General features: G+C 41.4%; 1 protein-coding gene across 2 annotated transcripts in view; it reads left to right on the top strand.

The window, feature by feature from the left end:
• The window catches only part of MYO1F (myosin IF), a 271,660-nt gene that overhangs the window by 163,617 nt on the left and 81,542 nt on the right, over positions 1 to 26,501 (top strand). For both annotated transcript variants that reach the window (XM_077476311.1, XM_077476310.1), the window contains exons 6-11: positions 13,327 to 13,416; positions 15,566 to 15,697; positions 18,113 to 18,247; positions 18,357 to 18,489; positions 23,378 to 23,574; positions 25,971 to 26,051. In XM_077476311.1, the coding sequence (XP_077332437.1) occupies positions 13,327 to 13,416; positions 15,566 to 15,697; positions 18,113 to 18,247; positions 18,357 to 18,489; positions 23,378 to 23,574; positions 25,971 to 26,051 (768 nt within the window). The remainder of the gene's footprint in view (positions 1 to 13,326; positions 13,417 to 15,565; positions 15,698 to 18,112; positions 18,248 to 18,356; positions 18,490 to 23,377; positions 23,575 to 25,970; positions 26,052 to 26,501) is intronic.

Raw genomic sequence — 26,501 nt, 5'->3', positions numbered from 1 at the left:
GATCGATCGTGGTGGGAGTGGTGAGAGGTTCTAAAAGTTCTTTATGGCAGCAGTTTTTGTATCTTATTATCTGTCTTCGTTTGTTTCTGTTTGTTTGTGTGTGCAGGCATGGCGGCTGGTTCTTCCGCGTTCCAGCCGCCGTTCTACTTCCGGGTTTGCGTTTTCGGCCGTACTGCGCATGCGCGAACGCGGTTGAGATCGAGGCTTGGTTTCGCGCATGCGCGATAGCGGCAAATTGCCGCTATTTCGCGCATGCGCACAGGCACGGCGGTGACATCACAGGGGCGGGCTATTTAAATGTGGAATTTGTCTGCAAGCTTTGGGAATGCTTGCGGGCTGTTGCGGTGACTTCCCCCTGCCTCTGTGTTGCATCCACTGGTAAGTGGCATTCTGGGATAGGGAGGCTATCCCTTCCCTGTCCCTTGCACTGATCCCTTGTCATCTTTTCAGCGCGTATGGATATCGCTGAGGACATGGATTCCTTACCGCCTGCTTGTGGCCAGCCCTCTCATAAAAGGTATTTCTAATGATCACCTGAAGGTCTGGTGGGGGAGGGGTATTTATCTGTTAGTTCTGTCCTGATGTCTTGTCTCTTGTGGTTTCTTGTCTTGTTCCTTTTTCAGCCCTTCCAGGTCAGAACAGCATCGCAGCTCTCATAGAGGGAGCGACTCCTCCAAGTCGCATCACCGGCACTCCTCTTCCAAATCTAAACATTATGGTTCCTCCTCAAGATCAGGACACCGTAGTGAAGAAAGATCGCACTCCTCGAGGACTCAATCTAGTCACTCAGCTAGTGCCTGTTGGGGGTGTAGAGCTCTTGTACCGGCAGGAAAATCTTTATGCGACCCTTGCTACGCCAAGGCTTCCAATGAAAGGGGTGACGCGGATCAACAACTTAAAACCCTGGTGGAAAAAGTTGTTAAGGAGTCCCTCAGAAATATTGAGGGCCAGTCCTATGTTCCCCCGGCAGAGCCGCCACTTTCTCCAGGAAGGGAGACTCAGTTGCAGGATACTTGGGAATCCTCTGCGCATAGCCACCCCTCAGCTGCCATATCTGACAGTGACTCTGATGAAAGTGATCCCTGTGTGGGCTTTGATTTCGCTCTACTGCCTCCTCTGGTCAGAGCTGTTAGAGAGACACTGAACTGGGAAGATTCTGTGGCTGCTCCTTCCAAACAAAGAAAATTCTTTAAGCAATTAAAGAAGGAACGGATTAATTTTCCTTTTATCTCTGAGCTAGGTGAGATTATCACAGATGAATGGGGCAAGGTGGAGAAGAAAAATTCCATGCTATCAAAGGTTTCGAAACTCTATCCTTTCAATGAAGAAGAGGTGAAGCATTTGGAGTCAGCGCCATTAGTAGACGCAGCAGTCATGAGGTTGGTGAAACATGTCACTCTTCCCTTAGAGGATACCGTGTCTTTTAAGGACGTTCTGGACAGACGAATTGATGCTGATTTGAAGAGAGTGTATCTCACAGCAGGAATGGCCTGTAAGCCAGCGCTAGCTCTGGCCGCTATGTCCAAAGCAATGGAGATATGGACAGATAGTGTAGATGAGACACTTAGAAATATCTCTGAAGATACAGCTAAGAGCTCCCCTATCCAAGAGCTTAGGCTGGCCTCCGCCTTTCTTGGGGAGGCCTCTATCGACATTATACGCCTGGTGGCTCAGGTGATGCTTTCTTCTGTTACGGCTAAACGGGCTCTTTGGCTCCGCCCCTGGCTGGCAGACCCAGCCTCTAAACAAGTATGGTGCCGCATCTCCTTTGAAGGGTCCTCCCTTTTCGGCAATAAGTTGGATGAGGCTATTACCCGAGCCACTGGTGGGAAGTCGGGGTTCCTCCCCCAGGACCGGCGTTTGCAAGCCCAGAGAAGGTCTTTTCCAAAGAGACAGTACCAGGAACGAGCCAGGGAAGCTCGCAGTTACAGACCAGGCCGTGAATTTTCCAGGTCCTGGAAATCAAGACAATCCTCTTTCAAAAAATCTACAAAAAGTGATTTGAAGGGAGAGAGGGAACCAACTAAATCCTTTTGAGGTTGGGCCCGCTCAGACAGGGCAGGTGGGGGCTCGTCTTTTCCACTTTCGCCATGTCTGGGCGGCCTCAATCCAAGACTTCTGGACCGTCAAGACCGTCTCCTCAGGTCATGTTTGGACCTTCAAGGAATCTCCCAGACTCAGATGGGTCCCCACCTCTCTCCCGGCCTCAGACGAAAAAAGGCTAATTCTTCTAGCCTACGTGGAATCTTTGTTGGCTCAAGGCGCCATTATCCATGTTCCAGTCATTCAGCGAGGCATGGGAATCTACTCTCCTTTGTTTATGGTCCGGAAAAAGAGCGGGGCCTGGAGGCCGGTCATAGATCTAACCCACTTGAACAGTTTTATCAAAAAAGAAAAATTCAAGATGGAGTCTTTATCCACAATTCAACAATCTGTCCAAGCAGGGGATTGGATGGTCTCCATAGACCTCAAGGACGTCTATTTTCATGTCCCAGTTGCAGTAAATTACCAGCAGTATCTCCGCTTCTCCGTGGGCGAAAGCCATTTTCAATTTACTTGCCTTCCCTTCGGGCTATCAACTTCTCCTCGTGTATTTTCAAAAGTATTGTTGGCAGTGGTAGCTCTTCTGAGAACCAAAGGGATTCGTCTACATCACTACCTAGACGACCTTCTGTTGTTGGCTCAAGACAAGGATCAACTTCTGGTACACAGAGAGCAGGTCATCTCCACCCTACAGGAATTCGGGTGGATCTTGAACTTGGAGAAGAGCCAGCTGGTCCCATCTCAGCGGCTGGTGTTCTTAGGGGCCCTATTCAACACTGTCAGAGGCACCATCTCATTACCAGAAGAGAAGTTGTCAGTGGTCAGGGACAGAATCCGTCCAGCCCTCTCTGCCTCTCATCTCCAGGCTCTCCAGTGCCTGAAAATTATAGGCACTATGGTAGCGACAATCCCGATGGTGAGGTGGTCACAGTGGAGGATGAGGCCCTTTCAGAAGGGTTTCCTTCATCAATGGTCAGGCAGCAAAACCCAGCTGATTCGGATCACCTTATCCATGAGGAATTCCCTTCTGTGGTGGCTCCAACGGGAAAATCTCTGCAACTGCCATTCCATTCTCCCCATCTCATGGGTCACCATAACAACAGATGCCAGCAACAGGGGTTGGGGTGCACACTGTCTGGCGGAAGTGGCTCAGGGCACCTGGATTCTCCCCTCCAGAGGGACGGTGTCGAACATCCTGGAGTTAAGGGCAGCTTTTCAAGCTCTGCTAGCCTTTCGGCATCTGATTTCAGGAGCCTCGGTCTCACTCAGGCTAGACAATACCACAGCAGTGGCGTACATAAGAAGGCAAGGGGGTACCCGAAGTCTATCCCTTCTCCAGGAGGTGGAACCGATCATGACCTGGGCTCAGAGGAACCTGAAGGATCTGACAGCATCTTATGTCCCAGGGATTCAGAAGTTCAGGCAGACTTTCTTTCCCGGATACTTCTGGACAACAACGAGTGGTCTCTCCACGAGGAAGTGTTCAACTGGATCCTGACAATGGGGCTCTCCCCAGAAGTCGACCTGTTTGCCTCCCCTTGCAACAAAAAACTAGAGAAGTATTATTCAAGGTACAGGGATCCTCAAGCCTACGGGGTGGATGCCTTGACAGAGAAATGGTGGTTCCACAAGGCCTATGCCTTTCCCCCAACTCCTATTATTCATCAGTTCCTGAGGAGACTCAGGTCAGAGACAGCAGAAGTGATAGCCATAATTCCCTATTGGCCCAACAGACCCTGGTTTCCGCTTCTGATGCTCCTCAGTGTCAGGGATCCAATTCCTTTACCATCCAGGCCAGACCTTCTGTCTCAAGGGTCGAGATTACATCCTTGCCCGGATCACCTGCGCCTAAAGGCTTGGTTTTTGAAAGGGGACGGTTGAAGGCTTTAGGCTGTCCTGAAGAAGTCATTCCCACTCTTCTTAGTGCTCGAAGAAGCAGTACTAACCGGGTATATGAGAGAATTTGGGCGAAGTTTGCAGATCACTTGTCTTCAAGGTCCAGTTCCTGTAATACCCTGACAGTCCGGGACGTCTTAAGCTTCTTGCAATCAGGATTGGATATCTCCCTTTCGGTTAGTTCTCTCCGGGTCCAGGTTTCAGCAATTTCAGCTTTTTCTGGAGTCGCATGGGCCAATCATCCCTTGGTCCAACAATTCTTCAAAGGAGCAGTCAGGCTTAGGCCACAAAGGAAGCCTAGATTCCCCAAATGGGACCTTCCATTGGTTCTAGATTTCTTCTCTCAACTTGACAGAACGCTCTCAATCAGAGAATTAACCCTTAAAACCTCTTTTCTGGTGGCCATAACTTCGGCGAAGAGAATCTCCGAAATTCAGTCTCTAGGTACAAAGGAACCTTTTCTCACCTTCTTTCCAGATAGGGTGGTCCTAATTCCGATGTTGGGGACAAATCCCAAGGTGACCTCTGTTTTCCATGAAAACCAGGAAATCACTCTTCCTACCTTCAATTCTGCTGGAAGTCAAGATCCACATCCACTCGATTTGGGAGTTACTCTAAAACAATATCTGGATATTACAGCTTCTTTTCGTCAATCTGACTTCCTCTTCGTACTATTCAACGGGAAAAGTAGAGGCGCCAAGGCCTCCGTTAGATCCATCGCTGCTTGGGTGGTTCAGGCAATTCAATGGGCTTATAGAGAGAAGGGCTTGGCTCCTCCTGAGGCGGTTACAGCTCACTCTACCAGAAGTCTCTCAACCTCATGGGCAGCTTCGCGCCACGTTGCACCTGATGTAATCTGCAGAGCGGCCTCCTGGTCTTCTATTCATACTTTCATGTCTCACTATTGTGTTGAGCCAGCTTCCTTATCCTCTGTTGATTTTGGTTTGAAAGTCCTGTCGGCCGACAGTGTTAAATAAATCTTTTGTTCAGCATTTTTGCCCACCCGGGTGTGTTTGGCGAGTTATTTCCCACACGTTGCTGCCATGGAGTCTGTCAGGAAAATGGAAAATTCCTATCAAAATACTTACCGTAATTTTCCTTTCCTGATGGACTCCATGGCAGCAGGAGTTCCCTCCCAAATGGCTGGAGTAGGCTAGTTACCGAACACGGCCAGGGGCAGGGAGCAAAGATTTATGGGAGTAGTGTCCTATGGGTAGTGGAGGCGGGACTTAACCCACACGTTGCTGCCATGGAGTCCATCAGGAAAGGAAAATTACGGTAAGTATTTTGATAGGAATTTTCCATTTTCCTTCTGCTGGATTTGCACAATCAAGGATCTTTTTTGAGTTTTCATTTTATCTATTTTTTTCATTTTTTCACGTGTGGACATTAATAGACATTTTTTTGGATTTTTCTTTTTTCTGTTTTTGTTTTCTTTAATTTTGTCTTTATTGTTTATTCATCATTGGTTTTAAAAAAAATATATATATTATTTCCCTTATTTTTAATTAAAATTTATTTTTTATTTACTATTTCTATGCACATATTTATATATATATATATATATATATTTTTGTTTATGATATATAAGTAAGTTGGTTGATACATATTTCACGCACACACACCCAGCTAGGGGTTTTTGCAATTTTGCACAATTAGGTATATGAGGTTTGGAGTCACTGTTTACAAATTTTATAACCATACTGTGTGTTTTTTCATAAGTTTGCACTTTAGTGTGATCATTTGAAAGTTTGTAGTTCATTAATGTTGATTTATTCAACACACATAGGGAATTGTGTGAATTTAACGTAATTCGCATCAAGTATTATATGTGGCACTTACCTTTGCACAGAAGCACTTTATATGGGTTTCTGTAGGTCCTTATTCACAATCTATTGAATCTTTATTGTGATTACTCGATTACTCTCAACGAATATAGAAAGGTTTATGTATACTAATAATCTACTGTTTCGAGGTGACACTTGGTCTAGTGGAAATAAGGGTGGTCCTCCCCTTTATTATTAGGTAGCGCCTGATACCCCACATTTTCTTGAGATTACTAACTATTTTGAAAAACCCTTGGCTGGGATTTCTTGGTTGGGGGGCTGCAACCTATATTTATATACAGATATTCATATGTTATTTATTCTTCATATTCTTTCTGCTTCCTGTATTACATAAGCGCAGGTGTGCTCAATCTTTTTAAAATTTTGAAGTAACTTTCAAATGGCATTTGTCAAGTCATCAAAAAAATTATAAAAATGTACAGGCCACAGTGCCCATGAAGATGTTATATTTAGTAGGAATTTTGTAAGTTATATTGTGTTTGTGTCCAATAATATTAATTTTAGTGAAAATATAATTTTGTTCATTTTGGGAGGGGAATGGGACCCTGTCAGGTAGGCTGTACGGGGTCTCTGCATTTCTAACAGGAGCCCTGCTTGTAATACTTTTAGAGTATAACTAAAGGCAAAACTTTTTTTTTTTCAATTTTGGATAGAGTGGCGATAAATTAAAGCACATCAGTTTCTATTACTACTTCTGCTGGGTTCACACTTGAGAACGCAGCGGCTCACAGCAGGAGTCCGTTGCATCTCCATTCACCTTTTCAGGTCTGTTCTCAGCCCGAATTTTGTATGATTTCGGAATTGAAACGGACCAAAAGACACACAGAGCTCCTGTGTAATTCATACAAGAGCTGCTGCGGAGATGTGTGAACCGGCTCCATAAAGAGCCAGTCACAATCTCCTGCTATGGGTACGGAAAAAGCTGCATCCGATTTGCAATAGTGTGAACCCAGCCTTAAATGTGAAAGTAAAAGAAGATTCAAAATTTTGGGCTGTCCCTAGAACATTAATATAGGGGAAATCTTCCAATGGAGACACTAGTTCTGTTGACCCGGGGAGCCCCAATAGATTTCCAAAATATGCAGGGATGCAATGCGACACAGATGGCTAAAAAATCTGACAGGGGTTATAATTCTCCTAAGGCCAACGGGTCATATGTCAGGAAACATTTGGTGGTTCCAAAAATACAGCTGATATTTAGCCCATGTGTATGTTGATCTGTCTGACAAAAGCCGGCCCTTTGGCTTGGTTCTGACAGACGAACAATCTGGAAAACCAACAGCCGGCCGACTCTGGATCAGTGCTCTCAGCCAATGGCAGAGAGCACTGATCAGAGCGTACTGACGGGGGGGGGGGGGGTGTCCCCCTGTCAGAACACAATAGCTCAGCGGGGAGATCGATATACTGGTATAGTTAGTATAGGCTCCTCCGACCGCTATTTTGTTCAACCCGTTGGGCTGAATAGAAAAAAACGAATAGGGTTTACTCCATCCAAAATGAAAAAAGTTTTGCCTATAGTCCTAATTAATTTACACTTGTGATGTGAGAGACCAAAGCATCACTAACAGACTGTTGTTAATGGAAATCTGTACTGAGAAAATAAGTAGAGTGCTATTACAAAACTCTCCTTTTGAACACCTAGTTGCCTAGATGTTCTGTTGATCCAAAAGATTTTGTTGTTTTTTTTGAGTAACTGACCCAGAACAGCAGCAGATAAGGAGCAAGAAAGGGCTTCTGCTACCAAGAACAGAGAATGGCATATTTGTATAAAAAAAAATAATGGAGAAAGGCAATAATCCTATTACTAAATATACTTTATGGAGACTGATGAGTCTGATCATTACAAGAAAAGGCAAATCATTTCATGTTTCATACCATAAAATATAACCTTGTCGTTTTTATAATACCTAATAAGCATAATTGAACACATTGAATCTCTCAACGTTTTGCTCATACAGGCAAAAGACATTTTGATAATATAGACATAGATGTTATACTGAAGCTAGATGTATGATATATATATATATATATATATATATATATATATATATATATATATATATATATATATATATATATAGATACATAGATACATAGATAGATAGATAGATAGATAGATAGATAGATAGATAGATAGATAGATGGATAGATAGATAGATAGATAGATAGATAGATAGATAGATAGATAGATAATATTATATTATATTTAGAGATATTTTGAGAGAATACAGCACTGCTATACATCCTCTTGCATGCTGCCCGAGAAATTGTGACATAGATGCAGAGTCAGATGTCAAGTTGGCCGCTTGTTGCATGCCTAAAATTGTTGTAAAATCAGATGCTAAGATCAATGTTAAGGAATGAGTTGACACTCTGAGTTTAAGAATTGTTTGGCAGGGCAAAGGCTCACTTGTTTCGAATTGGCTATTTTTGTCCTGTTGTCTGCCATTGCTACAAGTGAAGGTACAGTATTCTCCTGTGGGGTACTCATGGAGTAGAGTGTGGAAGAGAGGTTAAGCATGTCCAGGAGTATGCAATAATCCAAGTGTACATGTCCTGCAAGGAAACCTTGTAGTGAAAGCGTTTGACAACCTTACAAGGGCTCTGGGGTGAAAGTGGTGTTAAAGTTTGCAACTAGTGGTGTAACCTGGCCATCAATCTGAGACAGAGCTCTAAGTGGCTTAATTTTAGTGGCATTTTAGTGGAATTTTAGTGTCTTACCTGTCCATGACACTGAATTGTATATAAAGTTTTAGGTTTACCCCCATTACAAGACAGTGAGGGTTGAGTGAAGAATTGGAAGATAAAATAATAAAAAATAATAATAAACTAGTAAAGCTTATTTTTCTATTAAGGAGAAAAGGTCCATCATCTACAAACACAAGCAATAAACTTATAACTGAGAGCTTATAGACTTGGGTAGGTTCATAGGGGAGGTACCCCAGGAGTGTGTGTCCTCAAAAGCTTGCCTGTGGATGTGTATATATATATATATATATATATATATATATATATATAAACGCAACACTTTTGTGTTTGCCCCTATTTATCATGAGCTGAACTTAAAGGGGCATTCCACCCGCATTTTTTTTTTTTAAGTCAGCAGCTACAAACACTGTAGCTGCTGACTTTTAATAAGGACACTTACCTGTCCAGCGAGCCCACAGTGTCGCCCCCCCAGATCGGCTGTTGGCGCCGCCATCTTAACGAAGGGTAACAGGCAGTGGAGCCTACGGCTTCACTGCCCGTTTCCTACTGCGCATGCGCGAGTCACACGGCACTTTGTGAATGGCCCCATTGTTTTCTGGGACACACCTCCCAGAAGGCAATGGTGCCGCTCGCTGAAGAGGAGGAAACGCCAAAGAATAGGAATAAGCAAATTAGATTAGATTATATTAGACTGCCTAGCAACAGGGGTTTCTGGTAAGTAAAAAAAAATATTTTTTCAAATTTTTAAAAAGAACATTTTTTACGAATATTAATGCTATTTTTTATTTTAGGGTGGCCCTCCACTTTAAAGATCTATGACTTTTTCTATGTACACAAAACGACTATTTCTCTCAAATGTTGTTCACAAATCTGTCTAAATCTGCGTTAGTTAGAACATAACTACTTAACAACTTCAAACATAAAGATATAAAATGTTTATTTTTTGTGAAGAATCACCAACAAGTGGGACACAATTGTGAAGTGGAACGAAATCTATTGGATTTTTGAAACTTTTTTAACTAATAAAAAAATGAAAAGTGGGGCGTGCAAAATTATTCAGCCCCCTTGCGTTAATATTTTGTAGAGCCACCTTTTGCTGCGATTACAGCTGCAAGTCGCTTGGGGTATGTCTCTATCAGTTTTGCACATCGAGAGACTGAAATTCTTGCCCATTCTTCCTTGCAAAACAGCTCGAGCTCAGTGAGGTTGGATGGAGAGGGTTTGTGAACAGCAGTTTTCAGCTCTTTCCACAGATTCTCGATTGGATTCAGGTCTGGACTTTGACTTGGCCATTCTAACACCTGGATACGTTTATTTGTGAACCATTCCTTTGTAGATTTTGCTGTATGTTTGGGATCATTGTCTTGTTGGAAGATAAATCTCCGTCCCAGTTTCAGGTCTTTTGCAGACTCCAACAGGTTTTCATCCAGAATGGTCCTGTATTTGGCTGCATCCATCTTCCCCTCAATTTTAACCATCTTCCCTGTCCCTGCTGAAGAAAAGCAGGCCCAAACCATGATGCTGCCACCACCATGTTTGACAGTGGGGATGGTGTGTTGAGGGTGATGAGCTGTGTTGCTTTTACGCCAAACATATCGTTTTGCATTGTGGGCAAAAAGTTGGATTTTGGTTTCATCTGACCAGAGCACCTTCTTTCACATGTTTGGTGTGTCTCCCAGGTGGCTTGTGGCAAACTTTAGATGAGACTTTTTATGGATATCTTTGAGAAATGGCTTTCTTCTTGCCACTCTTCCATAAAGGCCAGATTTGTGCAGTGTATGACTGATTGTTGTCCTATGGACAGACTCTCCCACCTCAGCTGTAATTCTCTGCAGTTCATCCAGAGTGATCATGGGCCTCTTGGCTGCATCTCTGATCAGTCTTCTCCTTGTCTGAGCTGAAAGTTTAGAGGGACGGCCAGATCTTGGTAGATTTGCAGTGGTCTGATACTCCTTCCATTTCAAAATGATCGCTTGCACAGTGCTCCTTGGGATGTTTAAAGCTTGGGAAATCTTTTTGTATCCAAATCTGGCTTTAAACTTCTCCACAACAGTATTACGGACCTGCCTGGTGTGTTCCTTGGTCTTCATGATGCTCTCTGCGCTTTCAACAGAACCCTGAGACTATCACAGAGCAGGTGCATTTATACAGAGACTTGATTACACACAGGTGGATTCTATTTATCACCATCAGTTATTTAGGACAACATTGGATCATTCAGAGATCCTCGCTGAACTTCTGGAGTGAGTTTGCTGCTCTGAAAGTAAAGGGGCCGAATAATTTTGCACGCAACACTTTTCAGTTTTTTATTTACTAAAAAAGTTTAAAATATCCAATTGATTTTGTTCCACTTCACAATTGTGTCCCACTTGTTGGTGATTCTTCACAAAAAATTTAAATTTTATATCTTTATGTTTGAAGCCTGAAATGTGGCAAAAGGTTGAAAAGTTCAAGGGGGCCGAATACTTTCGCAAGGCACTGTATATATATATATATATATATATATATATATATATATATATATATATATATATATATATATACAGACGTTAATGACAAGGTATTGCCTGCATGGTCTAAGGCCTCGCTATTCCCAGGGAAGATTGGTAAATTTGTGAACATAATATACACAAATTCGGATGACCACATCGATGGTACAAAACACGGCAAACCTCCCCCATATTGGTATATCACAGAATATTCAGATCATTTTTTATTTGTTCATTTAGACTCAGCACATGCCTTCTCCTGACGAGTGGCTACAAGCCATGAAATGCATACAGCTACAAGATGCCGTGTTTTGTACCATTTATGTGGTCATCGGAATTTGTATATTATGGTCACAATTTTACCAATCTTCACTAGGAATAGTGAGGCCTTAGACCATGCAGGCAGTACCTTGTCATTAACTTTTGTATATATATAAATTTTGGTGTATTCTGGAAAATGATTGTGTAATATATTTGATATTCATATTATTATTATATTTTACCATGTGGGAACTATACCTCTACCATTATGTATATTATGTATGTACATCTATGTTATGTACTAATAAATAGCCTTTCTACATGTCCACCTGTATTCAGTTGCTGCTACGTGCTTCATGTAAAGTCCCACCCTCATGCCCTCTAATGTTCCTCAATATTGACAGGGATGGAAGCGCATGGCCTTACCAGGCCATGGCTTCACTTAAAGTCCCATATTCCTCTTCCCCTTTCCCCCATATTACACCTTACAGGTGTGGCATATCAAGATGCTGATTAGACAGCATGATAGTTGCACAGCTGTGTCTTAGGCTGGCCACAATAAAAGGCCTCTAAAATGTGCAGTTTTACTGTATTGGGGGGTCCGAAAACCAGTCAGTATCTGGTGTGATCACCATTTGCCTCACGTAGTGCAGCGCATCTCCTTCGCGTAGAGTTGATTAGGTTGTTGAATGCGGCCTGCCGAATGTTAATCCATTCTTCTTCAATGGCTGTGTGAAGTTCTGGGACATTGGCAGGAACTGAAACACGCTGTTGTATATTCCGATCAAGAGCATTCCAAACATGCTCAATGGGGGACATGTCGGTGAGTATGCTGGCCATGCAAGAACTGGGATATTTTCAGCTTCCAGGAATTGTAGTGAGATCCCTGCAACATGGAGCATTATCATGCTGCAACATGAGGTGATAGTCATGGATGAATGGCACAACAACGGGCCTCAGGATCTCATCATGGTATCTCTGTGCATTCAAAATACCATCAATAAAATTCACCTGTGTTCGTTGTCCATAGCATACACCTGCACATACCATAACCCCACCGCCACCATGAGCCACTTGATCCACAATGTTGACATCAGCAAACTGCTCACCCGCAAGACGCCATACATGCTGTGTGCCATCTGCCCTGTACAGTGAAAACCGGGATTCATCCGTGAAGAGAACATCTCTCCAAAGTGCCAGATGCCATAGAATGTGAGCATTTGCCCACTCAAGTCGGTTACGACAACGAACTGCAATCAGGTCGAGACCCTGAACAGAATGACGGACAGGCAGATGAGTTTCCCTGAGATGGTTTCTGACAGTTTGTGCAGAAATTCATTGGTTATGCAAACCGATTGTTGTAGCAGCTGTCCAGGTGGCTGGTCTCAGACAATCTTGGAGGTGAAGATGCTGGATGTGGAGGTCCTGGGCTGGTGTAGTTGCATGTGGTCTGCGGTTGCGCGGCCGGTTGGATGTACTGACAAATTCTCTGAAATACCTTTAATTCAATTCAATTCAAGGGCAACAGCTCTGGTGGAGATTCCTGCAGTCAGAATGCCACTTGCACTCACCCGACATCTGTGGCATTGTGCTGTGTGATAAAACTGCACATTTTAGAGTGGTCTTTTATTGTGGCCAGCCTAAGGCACACCTGTGCAATAATCATGCTGTCTAATCAGCATCTGGATATGCCACATCTGTGAGGTGGATGGATTGTCCCAGCAAAGGAGAAGTGCTCACTAACACAGATTTATATATATATATATATATATATATATATATATATACAATGTTGTATATCTTTTGAGAGAATACAGTACTAATATACGTACTCTTGAATTATTGTGCACTTCTATACACTAAGCAGGCACTCTTTCCACAAATGTTGTCTCGGGGAACAGTAACTGTTGGTCAGGATAATCCAAACCAACCAACACACTTGTCTCACCAAGATTAGGTGGCTAGGGATACTAACCCTCTTAATTGTTACCCAGTCTTGATGAAATTAGCATTATCTAATATCTGCAGGTTATTTAGAATTTATATAATGTTTTAATTGTTCCCTTGTTTTTGTTTTCTAGCACGTAAAAGATATAATTCTCCAGTCGAACCCTCTTCTTGAAGCATTTGGCAATGCCAAGACAGTCAGAAACAACAATTCCAGTCGATTTGTAAGTGTGTGGCGTAGTGTAACAATGTCAGATAAAAACCTTACAGGAGATTTTTCATAATTAATACAAATACCACAAATCTGCTGGAAAGGGAAATGATGATTGCTGCTTGCCACAAACAAGATTACCATCTAAAACTAGAGGCTTCCAATTACCTCTACACAGGAACTGATGCTGGTTATGGGCAGGTGCATAATTGTGCCTAATGCTGAAGGAGTGCGTTCTTCTCCAGATCCTTTGCAAGAGTTTGGTAATAGTAGTAGATCAAGATGGCCACTATAAGGTCTGGGGAATAAGTCCAGTGAGGACCCCCACTGCTTCGTTTTGCTGTTGAGAATCCCAGTATGTACAAGAGTAGTATACTTAGCATGCTGTCTGCTGTTCTGCGTGAAGAATTACTGACATTGCATGCACATCATTTATGGAAAATGAGAAATAGAAATGTGCACTTTTTTAACTTGGCCATAATGGAAAACAACTTTTTTACATTTATATATCTTTACAGAATGAGCACATTTTGTGTGTTGTAGATCATGATGGCGAACCATATTCCTGAATTTCCATTTATATACAAAACTGGCTTGATGTACTTCCAAAAAATTAACACAGAGGTGAAGGCCAAACTGGGGACGTCCCATTCAAATCAAATTCAATTTTTGCTGTAAACAAATTGCTGACACAGACAAACAATTTGCAACCAGGGATTTTAGTAGTGAAAGTTGGCATTGGTTGGTATAGCCAAGGGTAAAGAACCCTTTTAGCTGATTTTTTTGCCCATTGGGGGACATGGTAAGATCTGTTCAGAACCCAGAAGTGTAAGAAATTGCAAGAAAGTTTGCTAGTTAATTTCTACACCGAATATAGTCTTGCTTTTTCCTAACAAAACTGGAGATTTAAAACTATGTTTTCATTCTTGTTGTAGACTAGAGGTTACATAAAGAGTATTAGAAGGGTTGCAATGCTTAGTTGTTCTGTAAAACATGCAGCTCCAGTTCTGATCGCAGAAACAAAATCCTTTTGGTCATATGATGTGTGCCGAAAGGGAATTGGAACTCAAATTTTATGAACAAAGGTTTTAGTTATGGGATGAGCTTTTGAGAGAACCTGGAGCAGAATTTTCTCCAGGAAAGGTAAGTATTTAAGCTCTTTTATTATTCATATTTTACCCATTTTCACAAGCCTAAAATAGCTTTACGTTATTTTGAGGTCCATTTTAGGTCATATAAGCAGATAAAATCTATACGAATTAAAGAGTGAAAGTAGCATTTGTAACAATTTTTTCTTCAAAATTTTGTAAATAATGGCTTATTCTTTTTGATATGTTCTAATGGTCCTATCGATTTTAAAAGTATGTATCACATGTTTAAATGTCGCTTGGCATTATAGAGAAAGGGATGAAAATCAATATTTGAAAGAGCTGAGTCTACAGTATCTTGTATGCTGAATTATGGTATTATGTGGAGATATAAATTTAAATGTATCAGCACAAGATGGCATTGTAGATACAGATAAGTATGAGTGTGCCAATATCCTAAATATATTACAAAATGTATTCAAAAAAAGGAAAGTTTTCTTCACTACTACTCTACCACCAATCAGCTGCTCCTTCCATTTGACATCATCTCATTTTGAATCATTATAGATTGATCTGTTCCACTGTGGTAATAGTTGGTTGGTTAGGTCAGCCTTTCTCAACCTTTTCAACACAGAGGAACCCTTGAAATAGTTCTCCAGTCTCGGGGGAACCCCTGCTAAAAATTTGAAATCTACAACTCATGATACATTAGTGTGATGGTCAGTGGGAAGAATGGTCCTTACACTTGTGGTCATTGGGAGGAATTACCTCCTTACCGATAGCTAAAAAGATCAATGGTGTGAGTGGGAACTTATCTGAGAGCCAGAAATTGCCAATTCGGAAGGAACCCCTAGCAACCTCTGGAGGAACCCTAGGGTTCCACGGAACCCTGGTTGAGAATCACTGTGTTAGGTGGTGTGAGCGTCATTTAGACCAAACACCATGGTTTGTTTTTAACATGTCATGTCAATATCGTGAATTTTCAAGAAGATTCAAGAACAAAAGTAAAAACTGCAGCGACTAGAGCAACACCCCTAGGTGTTTCAGCTATAACATTTTGGTTTCCTATAATAGGGCAAATACTTTGAAATACAGTTCAGCCGTGGAGGGGAGCCAGATGGAGGCAAAATATCAAACTTTCTGCTGGAAAAATCTCGTGTTGTTAGCCAGAATGAAAGTGAGCGCAATTTTCATGTCTTTTACCAGGTAAATATATAGAGATATGGAAACATTAACCATTCATATGAAATCATGTTTATTACTGTGTGCTATAGTCAATGTATGTGCTTCTCTACTAAGCATGTGCAAATGCAGTAATGCATAGTAACCAGTAGCTATCAAATGTCAGATAACGTCACTGTCTGTTTTTTACACTTAGTTATTACTATATGGCTCATTTTGTTTTGACACTACATTTAAAAGCTGTGTGCGGTGTCTCTGAGGTCTCATTCACACATATATCACAGATTTTTTTGGGGTGTCAATGAGTGTTGTTCTGGCTGTGCCCATTCATTTTTAAAGGCAGACTTCAGTGTCTGTTTTTTTTCAGTACAGTACACTGCAAAGCAACAAGTTTTTTGCACTTTTGTCAGACTATAATAAAATCATAACATTTTTTTATTTTTTTTTGTAATGTACCAAATTTAAAAAAATGTTACCCTTCAAAAATGCATACTAATTAACAGATATATACAGATAGATACATGCTGATGCTGCTAAATTTAGCCTGGTTATCTGGACATCTATGACTTCTGGTGATCTTCTAAACTGATCGTTACATTAGAAGTAATCAATGGAGGCTGTAAAGAATGTGTACTTCTGCTCTACTATTAAAGTAAAGTGCTATATGTTTAAATATAGGAGGCTGCTGCTTAACACCTTAACACCAACTGTTATTGGCAGACCCAGGTAAAAAGAAAATATATTTGAAGCGCTACCTCCTACAAAATTAAAGAAATACTAAGTAATATGAATATAAACTAAAAATCAATAGGAGTGTTAAATATAGCACAAATAATATTGCATAAACCACAATAATAAAATAATATGGCAACCAGTGACCTCTAGTGGAAATAATAAGTATAACACTATACCAATACTATATAACAATATATATCTCAAATAAACTCCATATATCCAGTGTCTTTTAAGCTACCAACAATGGACTCCTGCAAGCGTGGTCTCTCATAGATAATGGCAATATAAGGGTAAAAGCGTTAGCATAGTGTAATACTGTAAAACAAAACTTATTTAAAACACAAGCAATCTATACAACTCACATTTAGGTATGCACTAGCCCTGGTGCACACAGGTGATGAACTTTAACATATACAGATCCATCCCTGGGGTCACAAAATTGTCTGCAAGTCCTCATCCCTGCTGCCCTCATGGGTGATCGTGTACTTCCTGCAATGATGTCACAAACCTCTGACTCATTTTGTCACTCACATAGGACTTTATCAAAGGATATCCAGTATCATTCCCTCTGAGAAAGTCACATGTGAGTAACCAGACGCATCAGTGGCGGGGGGCTTGTGACGTCATTGTGTTGTTGTATGAAGTACACAATCGTCTATAAGGGCAGCAGGACCGAGGACTTGCAGAAGATTTTGTCCCTTTTAGCCCTTGTACACATGGTCGGACATTCCGACAACGAAATCCGTCGGATTTTGTCCGACGGATTTTGTCCGAAGGATTTTGTCCAAAACTGTTGCATACACACAGTCGGACAAAGTTGTCAGAAAATCCGATCGTACTTAACGTGATGACATTATTTCGTTAGGACGGGACTATGTTCAGGCTAGTAGCCAATAGCTTTGGTTTAGGAATTTGATCTGAGCATGCGTGGCACTTTCTCTACACATGATCGGACAAAGTCCGATCGGATCATGTTGTCGGATACTCCGACGGAAACAGTCCGATGGAGCCCACACACAGTCAGATTATCCGACAACACGGTCCGATCGGACACCTTCCATCGCTCCCCCTTCCCCCCACTCACCCTCCCTTCTTTTTTTAATTTCTCTCTCTCTCTCTTTCTTTTAGACTTTTGTCTGTTCTTCTCCCTGTTTCCCTTTACTTATCTTTTTAAATCCTCTCCTAGTTGTATCTTTTTTGGTTGATCAACTAGTTTCCTTCCATTTGAGATGGTGGTGGGGCCCACTAGTGCGGTGGTCACCACATCTTCTGGTGTGGCTGGCACTTTACTGTTGGGTCCTGGTTGGAAAATAGGAAGTTATCCACGGTGGTTACTTCCAACCTGACGTTTGGGCTAAAGACTGAACTCCCTAATACGTGTATGCATCTTGTTTTCATGTGTGTAGATGCACATTCGTGTCCCATATGGTTTGCAAATATTTGTACCTGATAGCTGCCTCCATATGCATCTATTTGAAAATTTTAAAATAAAGAATTTAAAAAAAGGATAAAAAAAGTTGATGCCAAATGCAATGAACACTATTAATATTTTCAGCATATTTCTTACCATATTTTGAAATGAATTTATACCACTAATGTTAATTAACCTGATTAAGGTTTTGAAACGTATTGGTTAAAACATTTAAATATTTTCTATTATTGTATAATTAAAGCAAGTAACTAATTAGTTCTCATCTTTTAAAGCTGATAGAGGGAGCTTCACCAGATATGAGACAAAATTTGGGCATTATGAATCCAGATTACTATTTCTACTTAAACCAGTCAGATACATATAAAGTGGATGGGACAGATGATAAAAATGACTTCTGTGAAATGATGGTAAATATTTATGAATTATATATCCAATAATCTGAATGATCAACTTAAAATAATAATTTGCACTTGCTATTATGATTTCTTCATTCTTGTCCTTATCTGGTCTCACTAGAATGCCATGCAAGTCATTGGTATTTCTGGAGAACACCAACAGATGGTCCTACAGATAACAGCGGGCATCCTACATCTGGGAAACATCAGCTTCCAAGAACAAGGGAACTATGCCATGGTGGAATGTGCTGACTGTGAGTAGTGTTTTCTTAGATCAGTGTGTTCTACCAAACCAAATTGTGTTCTACCTAAAAGAGAAAAAACATACTGTGGCACCCTATAAGCCTTCTATAATATCTAAGGGAATAATAAACCTCCAAAAACAGCCAGCTGACTTTTTCAGTAATATGAACTATGGTAAAGCTAAACAGCTGAACACTAGGCAGACAACTAAAAAAAAACTGCCAGAATACATATATAGAGTTGTTGTACCTGCCAACGGAGTTGTATTTCTGTACATATTCTGTACATAGACGGATTCCAGGCAGCTAAAGTCTTGTCTATTATCTTACTATTTCCTGAGATATCTAATGCTGAATGACAAAAAAACACTTTGGGGTTATTGCACCTTTCTCAAGCTGAAGAAGCATTGCTGATTGCAGCATGACAGCTGCAGGGAGTCCCGGGGTGCTGTGGCTTCATCACACAGTGAAATTCCTGTGCCTACTGTACACTAGTGAGGATCATCCCAATCAACTAGAGGAGCTGCAAAATCCTTTGCATTTACCTATTGGATGTTTCATTTGGGCTTCATGGATCATGGAATTGGCTAGGCTACTATTGTCCACGAGCGGACTGACCATTGGGCCACTCGGGCACTGCTCGAGGGCCCCATGCCACTAGGGGGCCCCATTAGGGTTGCCAGCCTCAGTAAAACCAAGGACAGCATGAAAAAATGTTTTTCTTTTTTACATCTGTCTCTGAAATGTCCCTTACGGACATAATTTTGGGCTAAAAATCCAGAGATTATAGCTGACCCACCTCTCCAGTACCTTCTCAGCCAATAAAAACATGTCTGTGCATACTGTGCGATTGTATACTGTGTGTGTTTGTGTATACTGTGTGGCCCCATAATCTCTGATTGCCCGGGGGCCCCATGAGTTGTCAGTCCACCCCTGCTATTGCCATATGTTTAGTGCGCTACTTTTTATATACAGTTTTAAGGCGTCCCCTAATTATGTTTTCATTTTTGCACTCATGTTAAAAAGCACATTTTAGGCCTAAGTTTAGTTAAACCCGCCCCCCCCCCCCTTTAAAAGCAAACACCATGGAGAATAAAATGGCGGTTGTTGCAATTGTCTATGTTACATGGTATTAGCACACATGGGGGGTTACTTACTAAAGGAAAATCCACTGTAAGTGCACTTGGAAGTAAAGTCGCTGTAGATACGAGGGAGACATGTAAGGAAAATAAAAAACAGCATTTTGCACATGATTGGTTGATAAAATCAGCAAAGCTTCCACTCATTTCAGATCTACCCCTTAGATTTAGAGCAACTGCACTTCCAAGAGCACTTTCAGTGCAATTTCAAGTGCACTTGTAGTGCAAAGTGGATTTGCCTTTCGTAAATAACACCCATGACTACCACATATTCAGAAAAAATACAATAAAGTCATTTTAGTGCACACAAACGTAATATATTACCTTACTTTTGGTAAAATATAAACTATCAGCATGCGATAAGTAAATAGATTCCAAACATGTAAAGGCCTAACACGGTGGCATTTCTACTCAAATTGTGACAGCTTTCTAAAGAAAATAAACTGCAAGAACACATTTTGTTGTGATGGATCTGGAATGTATTTAGCGGATTTAAACCTAAATTTAATTTGGGCTTTAAAGAGGAAGTAAACCCTGGTGGGTTTTACTTCTTCTTTATTTCCCTGCAAAGGTAAAGCATAATGGACTACTATGCATCACATAGTAGCCCATTATGTGTCACTACCCGAAACTGAAGCCTGCTATGTCACCATTGTCCCCACTAGCAGGGAACGTCCAGAGCCGCCAGTCATGGCATGACCCCTATTAGAAAGGGCACGATGCATTAGTCTGCTTGTCTTCAGTAAACTGTTTGTGGGCTTTATTGTGCATCATCTTTAGAAGAGGCTTCCTTCTGGGATGACAGCCATGCAGACCAATTTGATGCAGTGTGCAGGGTATGGTCTGAGCACTGACAGGCTGACCTCCTCAACCTCTGCAGCAATGCTGGCAGCACTCCTATGTCTATTTCCCAAAGACAACCTGTGGATATGACGCTGAGCACATGCACTCAGCTTCTTTGGTAGACCATGGCAAGGCCTGTTCTGAGTGGAACCTGTCCTGCATGGTCTTGGCCACTGTGCTGCTGCTCAGTTTCTGGGTCTTGGCAATCTTCCTATAGCCTAGGCCATCTTTATGTAGAGCAACAATTCTTTTTTTTCAGATCCATGTTTGCCATGAGGTGCCATGTTGAACTTCCAGTGACCAGTATGAGAGAGTGAGAGTGATAACACCAAATTTAACACACCTGCTCCCCATTCACACCTGAGACCTTGTAACACTAACACGAATCCCACAACACCGGGGAGGAAAAATGGCTAATTGGGCGCAATTTGGACATTTTCACTTAGGGGTGTACTCACTTTTGTTGCCAGTGGTTTTAATGGCTGTGTTGAGTTATTTTGAGGAGACAGCAAATTGACACTGTTATGCAAGCTGTATACTTACTACTTTACATTGTAGCAAAGTGTCATTTATTCAGCGTTGTCACATGAAAAGATATAATAAAATATTTACAAAAATATGAAGAGGGGTACTCACTTTTGAGAGATACTGCATATAGAATTGAGCTCTCTTCCAAAATTTTAAGTGGAATTTTACCCATAACAAATTCATAAAAATAATATTCTTTATTACTTAACCACTTGCCTACTGGGCACTTAAACACACCTCCTGCCCAGACCAATTTTCAGCTTTCGGTGCTCTCACACTTTGAATGACAATTACTCAGTCATGCAGCACTGTACACAAATGAATTTTTTGTCCTTTTTTCCCCACAAATAGAGTTTTCTTTTGGTGGTATTTGATCACCTCTGGGTTTTTTATTTTCGCTATAAATGAAAAGGACGCATTTTTCTTTGTTTCTGTGATAAAATAATGCAAATTATTAATTTTTCTTCATAAATTTTGGCCATAATTTATACTGCTACATATCTTTGGTAAAAAACAAAACAAATCAGTGGATATTATTTGGTCTTTGTGAAAGTTAGAGAGTCTACAAGCTGAGGTGCGAATCACACAAAATTGATCACATCTGATGTACTGGTGGCCTATCTCATTTCTTGCGACCCGAACAAGCCAGGAAAGTACAAATACCCCCCAAATGACCCCTTTTTGAAAAGTAGACATTCCAAGGTATTTAGTAAGAGGCATAGTGAGGTTTTGGTGTTGTCATTTTTTCCCACAATTCTTTGCAAAATTAAGATTTTTTCGTTTTTAATTTTTTCCCCACAAAATTGTCATTGTAATAGGTTATTACTCTCACATGGCACGTGTATACCACAAATGACACCCCAAATAAATTCTGCTACTCCTCCTGAGTATTAAGATACCACATGTGTGGGACTTTTCCACAGCCTAGCCACAAAGAGAGGCCCAACATGCAGGGGGCACTGTCACGTGTTCTAGGAGCATAAATTACACATCTAACTTGTTGTCTACCTATTACACTTTTGAAGGTCCTGGAGCACCAGGACAATGACACGTGACACTGACGTGGCACGGATGGCAGATGGCACTGATACATGGCACTGATGGCACGTGACACTGATGTGACACTGACGACAGATGGCACTAATACGTGGTACTGATGACACTTGACACCGATGACAGATGGAACTAATCTGTGGCACTGATGACACGTGACACTGATGTGGCACTGATGACAGATGGCACTAATACGTGGCACTGATGACAGATGGCACTAATACGTGGCACTGATGACACCTGACACTGATGACAGATGGCACTAATACGTGGCACTGATGACACGTGACACTGACAGGTGGCACTGATACGTTGCACTGATGACATGTGACACTGACAGGTGGCACTGGGGATACATGGCACTAGGGACAGGTGGCACTGGGGACACGTGGCACTAGGGACGGGCGGCACTGGGGACACGTGGCACTGATAGGTGGCACTGATAGGTGGCACTGGGGACAGGTGGGCATGTGTGTGTGTGTGTTTTACTGTGTGTGTGTGTGTGTGTGTGTGTGTGTGTGTGTGTGTACACTCACTATCACAGACGCTGCAGCATGGAAGCTCTCCCTCCTCACACATTGTCTCTGTGTGAGGAGGAGAGCCGGCGATGAGAGATGATCTCTTATGTTTACATATGAGATCACCTCCCATTGGATAGCCCGATCGAGTGCTAAATGGCCGCTGTGATTGGCCATTTAGCACGATCTATGATTGGCTGTGTCACGGGGGGACACGGCCAACACAGAACTTCCCCGATGCGTGCCCGCTGCGGCGCGCATTAGGGAAGTAAACAGGAGGATGTCCCGCTCTGTAGCTGTCTTTTGGCTATAGGGCGGGCGCGAAGTGGTTAATTAACAATTATGCTACCAAAGTAAGTGTGTGTTGCAAACTGCCTCCAGCATTGCTCCTGTTTTCTCTTGCTGAAGGCTGCCATTTTGCTGAAGTCCAGAGTCCCTGAACAGCAGTAAATCTGTAGGCTATCAACAGATTAGCCTCTATAAATTTGGCACAGTGCCAAAAAACAGAGAGCAACTAAATATGTGCAGAGCAGACTGGACTTTAAATAATTTAGGCACTTATACCTGCAAAAGGGACCATCCTAAAGTGATCTAGCGGGACTTAATTTTCTGACTAAAGTTCCATTTTAAAAAATATTGTCATGTCACTTTGGCAATACATTGTGCAAGCATACATTTACTAAAGGAATCCAAAATTTTAAAATGTGTTTTCATTATAGCGTAAAAATGTCTCTTATTTCTAACCATTTGTAGTAGGACCTTTCCATATAATATAGTTCAAAAATTAAAATCTCATGTCTCTGTCTTATTGTGTTATAGTGCTGGCCTTCCCTGCCTACCTGGTTGGTATAGACAAGGACCGCCTAAATGATAAACTCACCAGCCGTAAGATGGATAGTAAGTGGGGGGGACGTTCTGAGTCCATCACAGTTACTTTAAATGTGGAACAAGCGACTTATACAAGAGATGCTCTGTCCAAAGCTTTGTATTCCCGAATGTTTGATTTCCTGGTGGAAGTAAGTAAACAGAAAATATGGGTCCAACTGATGATGTTATAGGATTTTTCCTTAATTGATTTGCCTGCTTGTCCCCAAATACAGAATGCCAGTTAGACCAAAAAGCAGACCAAAGGCTGACATCACACCTTGCCTACTTTCTACCCTCTCTCTTCTGTTCAATATAATAATTCTAAATAAACCCTGTAATAATTACCTTCTGCTCTGTACTTATTCTGGGTATAATCCTAGGGACCATTATTTGGTGCAGAAGTTACTAGTTCTCTTGAATTACTACTCAAACAGAGGAAGATGGCTAATAGCACTACCTGCTCTCATATCTCCCCAACCTTCTGCAATTTTACTGAACGCTGTGTAGAGACCTTGCCCCATATCTGAGTGTCCTGACTCCTGATTCTAAAGTTAGTCCTTCTGGGCAGCCTAGGCCTGATTGATAGTTCTGCTTTCTGTAGGTCATTCCCTAAGTTCAGGTTATTGCTTGCTTCTGCCTCTGGTTAATGAGTGAATATTTGTATCCCTCTAGCCAACCACTAGGAGGTTTAATGTCAGAAACGGGGAAGGATATAAATATTTGGGGAATCGTCTAGAAGCTCTCTTGCCTCCCAGGCTTTACCTGGAACAGACATGTATTCAGCAGTTCTTTAACCTCCCAGGCCTTCTGCCTGGGAAAAAACATATGCTTGACAAATGAAGGCCTGAGTTCAGGGTCTGTTGGCTTGCATTGCTCCACCAGAGGGAGTTGGGTATGGGAGGAGCAGGGAGGAACTTTATCTGCAGGAAGAGTGTCCAGAGAATCCGGGTATTAACCTTTTATACCCATAAGCAAGCAATAACCTGAACTTATTGGGCATGGCAGGAAGTTTGGTAGCTCATTTAACCCATTCCTGTGCTGAAATTGCTCTACAGTCAGAAGAACACAGAATGCCAGTCTTGCTTAAAGGTCCTTTGCTTTATTGACAATAGTTTTTTTCAGGATTAAATAATATAACTTAACCTTTTCAAAAGTGACCACCACCCAATTCTTCACACTCCACACAAAGATATCTATTATCTATTATCTATTATCCTGCCTACTCTATGTTTTTTTTTGTAGTCCTCTCTGTTCTGGTAATGTGATCCTGCAGCTTTGGCTTCTCTGTGTCAGGGAGCACTTGACAACAGCTGGGAATTCCAGGAGCAATGATGTCACCCATAGGCTTAATAGGCTCAATATCACAGGCAAGCTGAAGCTGCAGGATTACATGACAGGAATAGAGTGGACTGAAAAATGGTATACAGGCATACCCCACTTTTAAGTACACTAGGGGGTTTATTTACTAAAGCTGGAAAGTGCAAAATCAGGCTCGCTTCTGCATAGAAATCAATGAGCTTCTAACCCCAGATTGTTCAATTAACCCCCCTGGCGGTGTTCCCGAGCCTGGTTCGGGTGGAAGTTTTACCAAAAGTGGTAACCCCGAGCCAAACTCTGGACCGCATCGCTGGATCCAGGAGGACGTCTACTTACCTTCTCCCTTGGATCCAGCGATGTCCCCGTGCTGTACGAGCAGCTCGTCCTCCGCTCAATTCATCACGGAGCCGATCTCCGTTCCCTGCGAGCATTGCAGCGCACGGGGACGGAGATCGGCACCAAATTCAAAACGTGAAACACACAGTATACATACAGTATAATGTAATCTTACAGATTACATTGCTGTATGTAATCATTTCACATCCCCTTTGTCCCTAGTGGTCTGCCCAGTTTCCTGCATGCAGTTTTATATTATAAAAACTGTTCTTTATGCCTGGAAACTGGAGATTGTCCATAGCAACCAAAACTGTCCATTTACATCAAAAATGATTTTAGACCAGCTAGAAAACAGCGATAATAAATTGGAATCACTCGCAGAATTGAGCTATAGCGATTTGTGGTGAGATCCATCATCAAATACTGAAAAGTAATGACAATGACAATTCTGCAACTGAGCAAATTTCAGTGTTTTTGATTTGATTACATTATTTAATAATTTTTATTATTGTTATATTATTATTTGGTATAATTATTTATAGTTATTTATTATATTATAATTTATGATTTCATTTTTCAAACTTTATCATACCCGGGATGTCTGCTAGACTCTGGTTTGGACAGATTTAAGTGAGTTATTCCTAAGAATTACAGCACTACAATATAAAACGCCAAATTTTCATGCAAAATAATTGTAACTGCCTTAGTAACATGTTTATAAAAGGAATAAAACATTTTCACATCTCACTTTTTGTGAAAATGGCATAAAGTTGTACATGGTATTAATCAATTATCTTTCCATTTTTGCCTCCTTCTTTCAGGGTACAGTTAATATTTAAGTAATTCTTGCAGTATAACCGACCACATGTTTTTTTTTTGTTTTTTTTACTAGTCAATTAATAAGGCAATGCGAAAACCTCATGAAGAATTCAGCATTGGAGTATTGGATATCTATGGGTTTGAAATTTTTCAGGTACTTATCTTTATTTTTCTATGCATACTTTTCCAGTTATGTTTGAATGATTTTTATTAAGGTTTACAGAATACAAATCATGCAGTTCTCAACATTTCTTTGGGTATTGCACTTTTTTTTTTTAACATAACATACATACACTTGCATTGGAAATCTTTCTTGAATGTCCCTAGACATCGGTTTAGCTTTCAGTTTCCTCTGTTTAGTATTAAGCAACCGCAAATCTTTGGCTAATAGGACAATATGCACATTTAACTGTATGTAAACTTCACTGCCATACCCTTCCTTGCCTTGCCTCTGGGCTGAGGCTTGCTCCATCCTGTAAGTCCATGATGTACAGGGGGGCGACCCCCCTCCCGCGACCCCCGAAGCACCCCCCATCAGTGGGGGGTGTCAGTTCCCGCGCCTCAGGTGTGGGGTCTACAGTTCAACTCGTCGAGAATCAAGATA

Source organism: Lithobates pipiens, unplaced genomic scaffold (assembly GCF_037356315.1).
Source record: "Lithobates pipiens isolate NorthernLeopardFrog02 unplaced genomic scaffold, aLitPip1_a1.2 Scaffold_13, whole genome shotgun sequence".
In the NCBI taxonomy this organism is placed as follows: Eukaryota; Metazoa; Chordata; class Amphibia; order Anura; family Ranidae; genus Lithobates; species Lithobates pipiens.
This window is presented reverse-complemented; position numbering and strand designations above follow the sequence as displayed.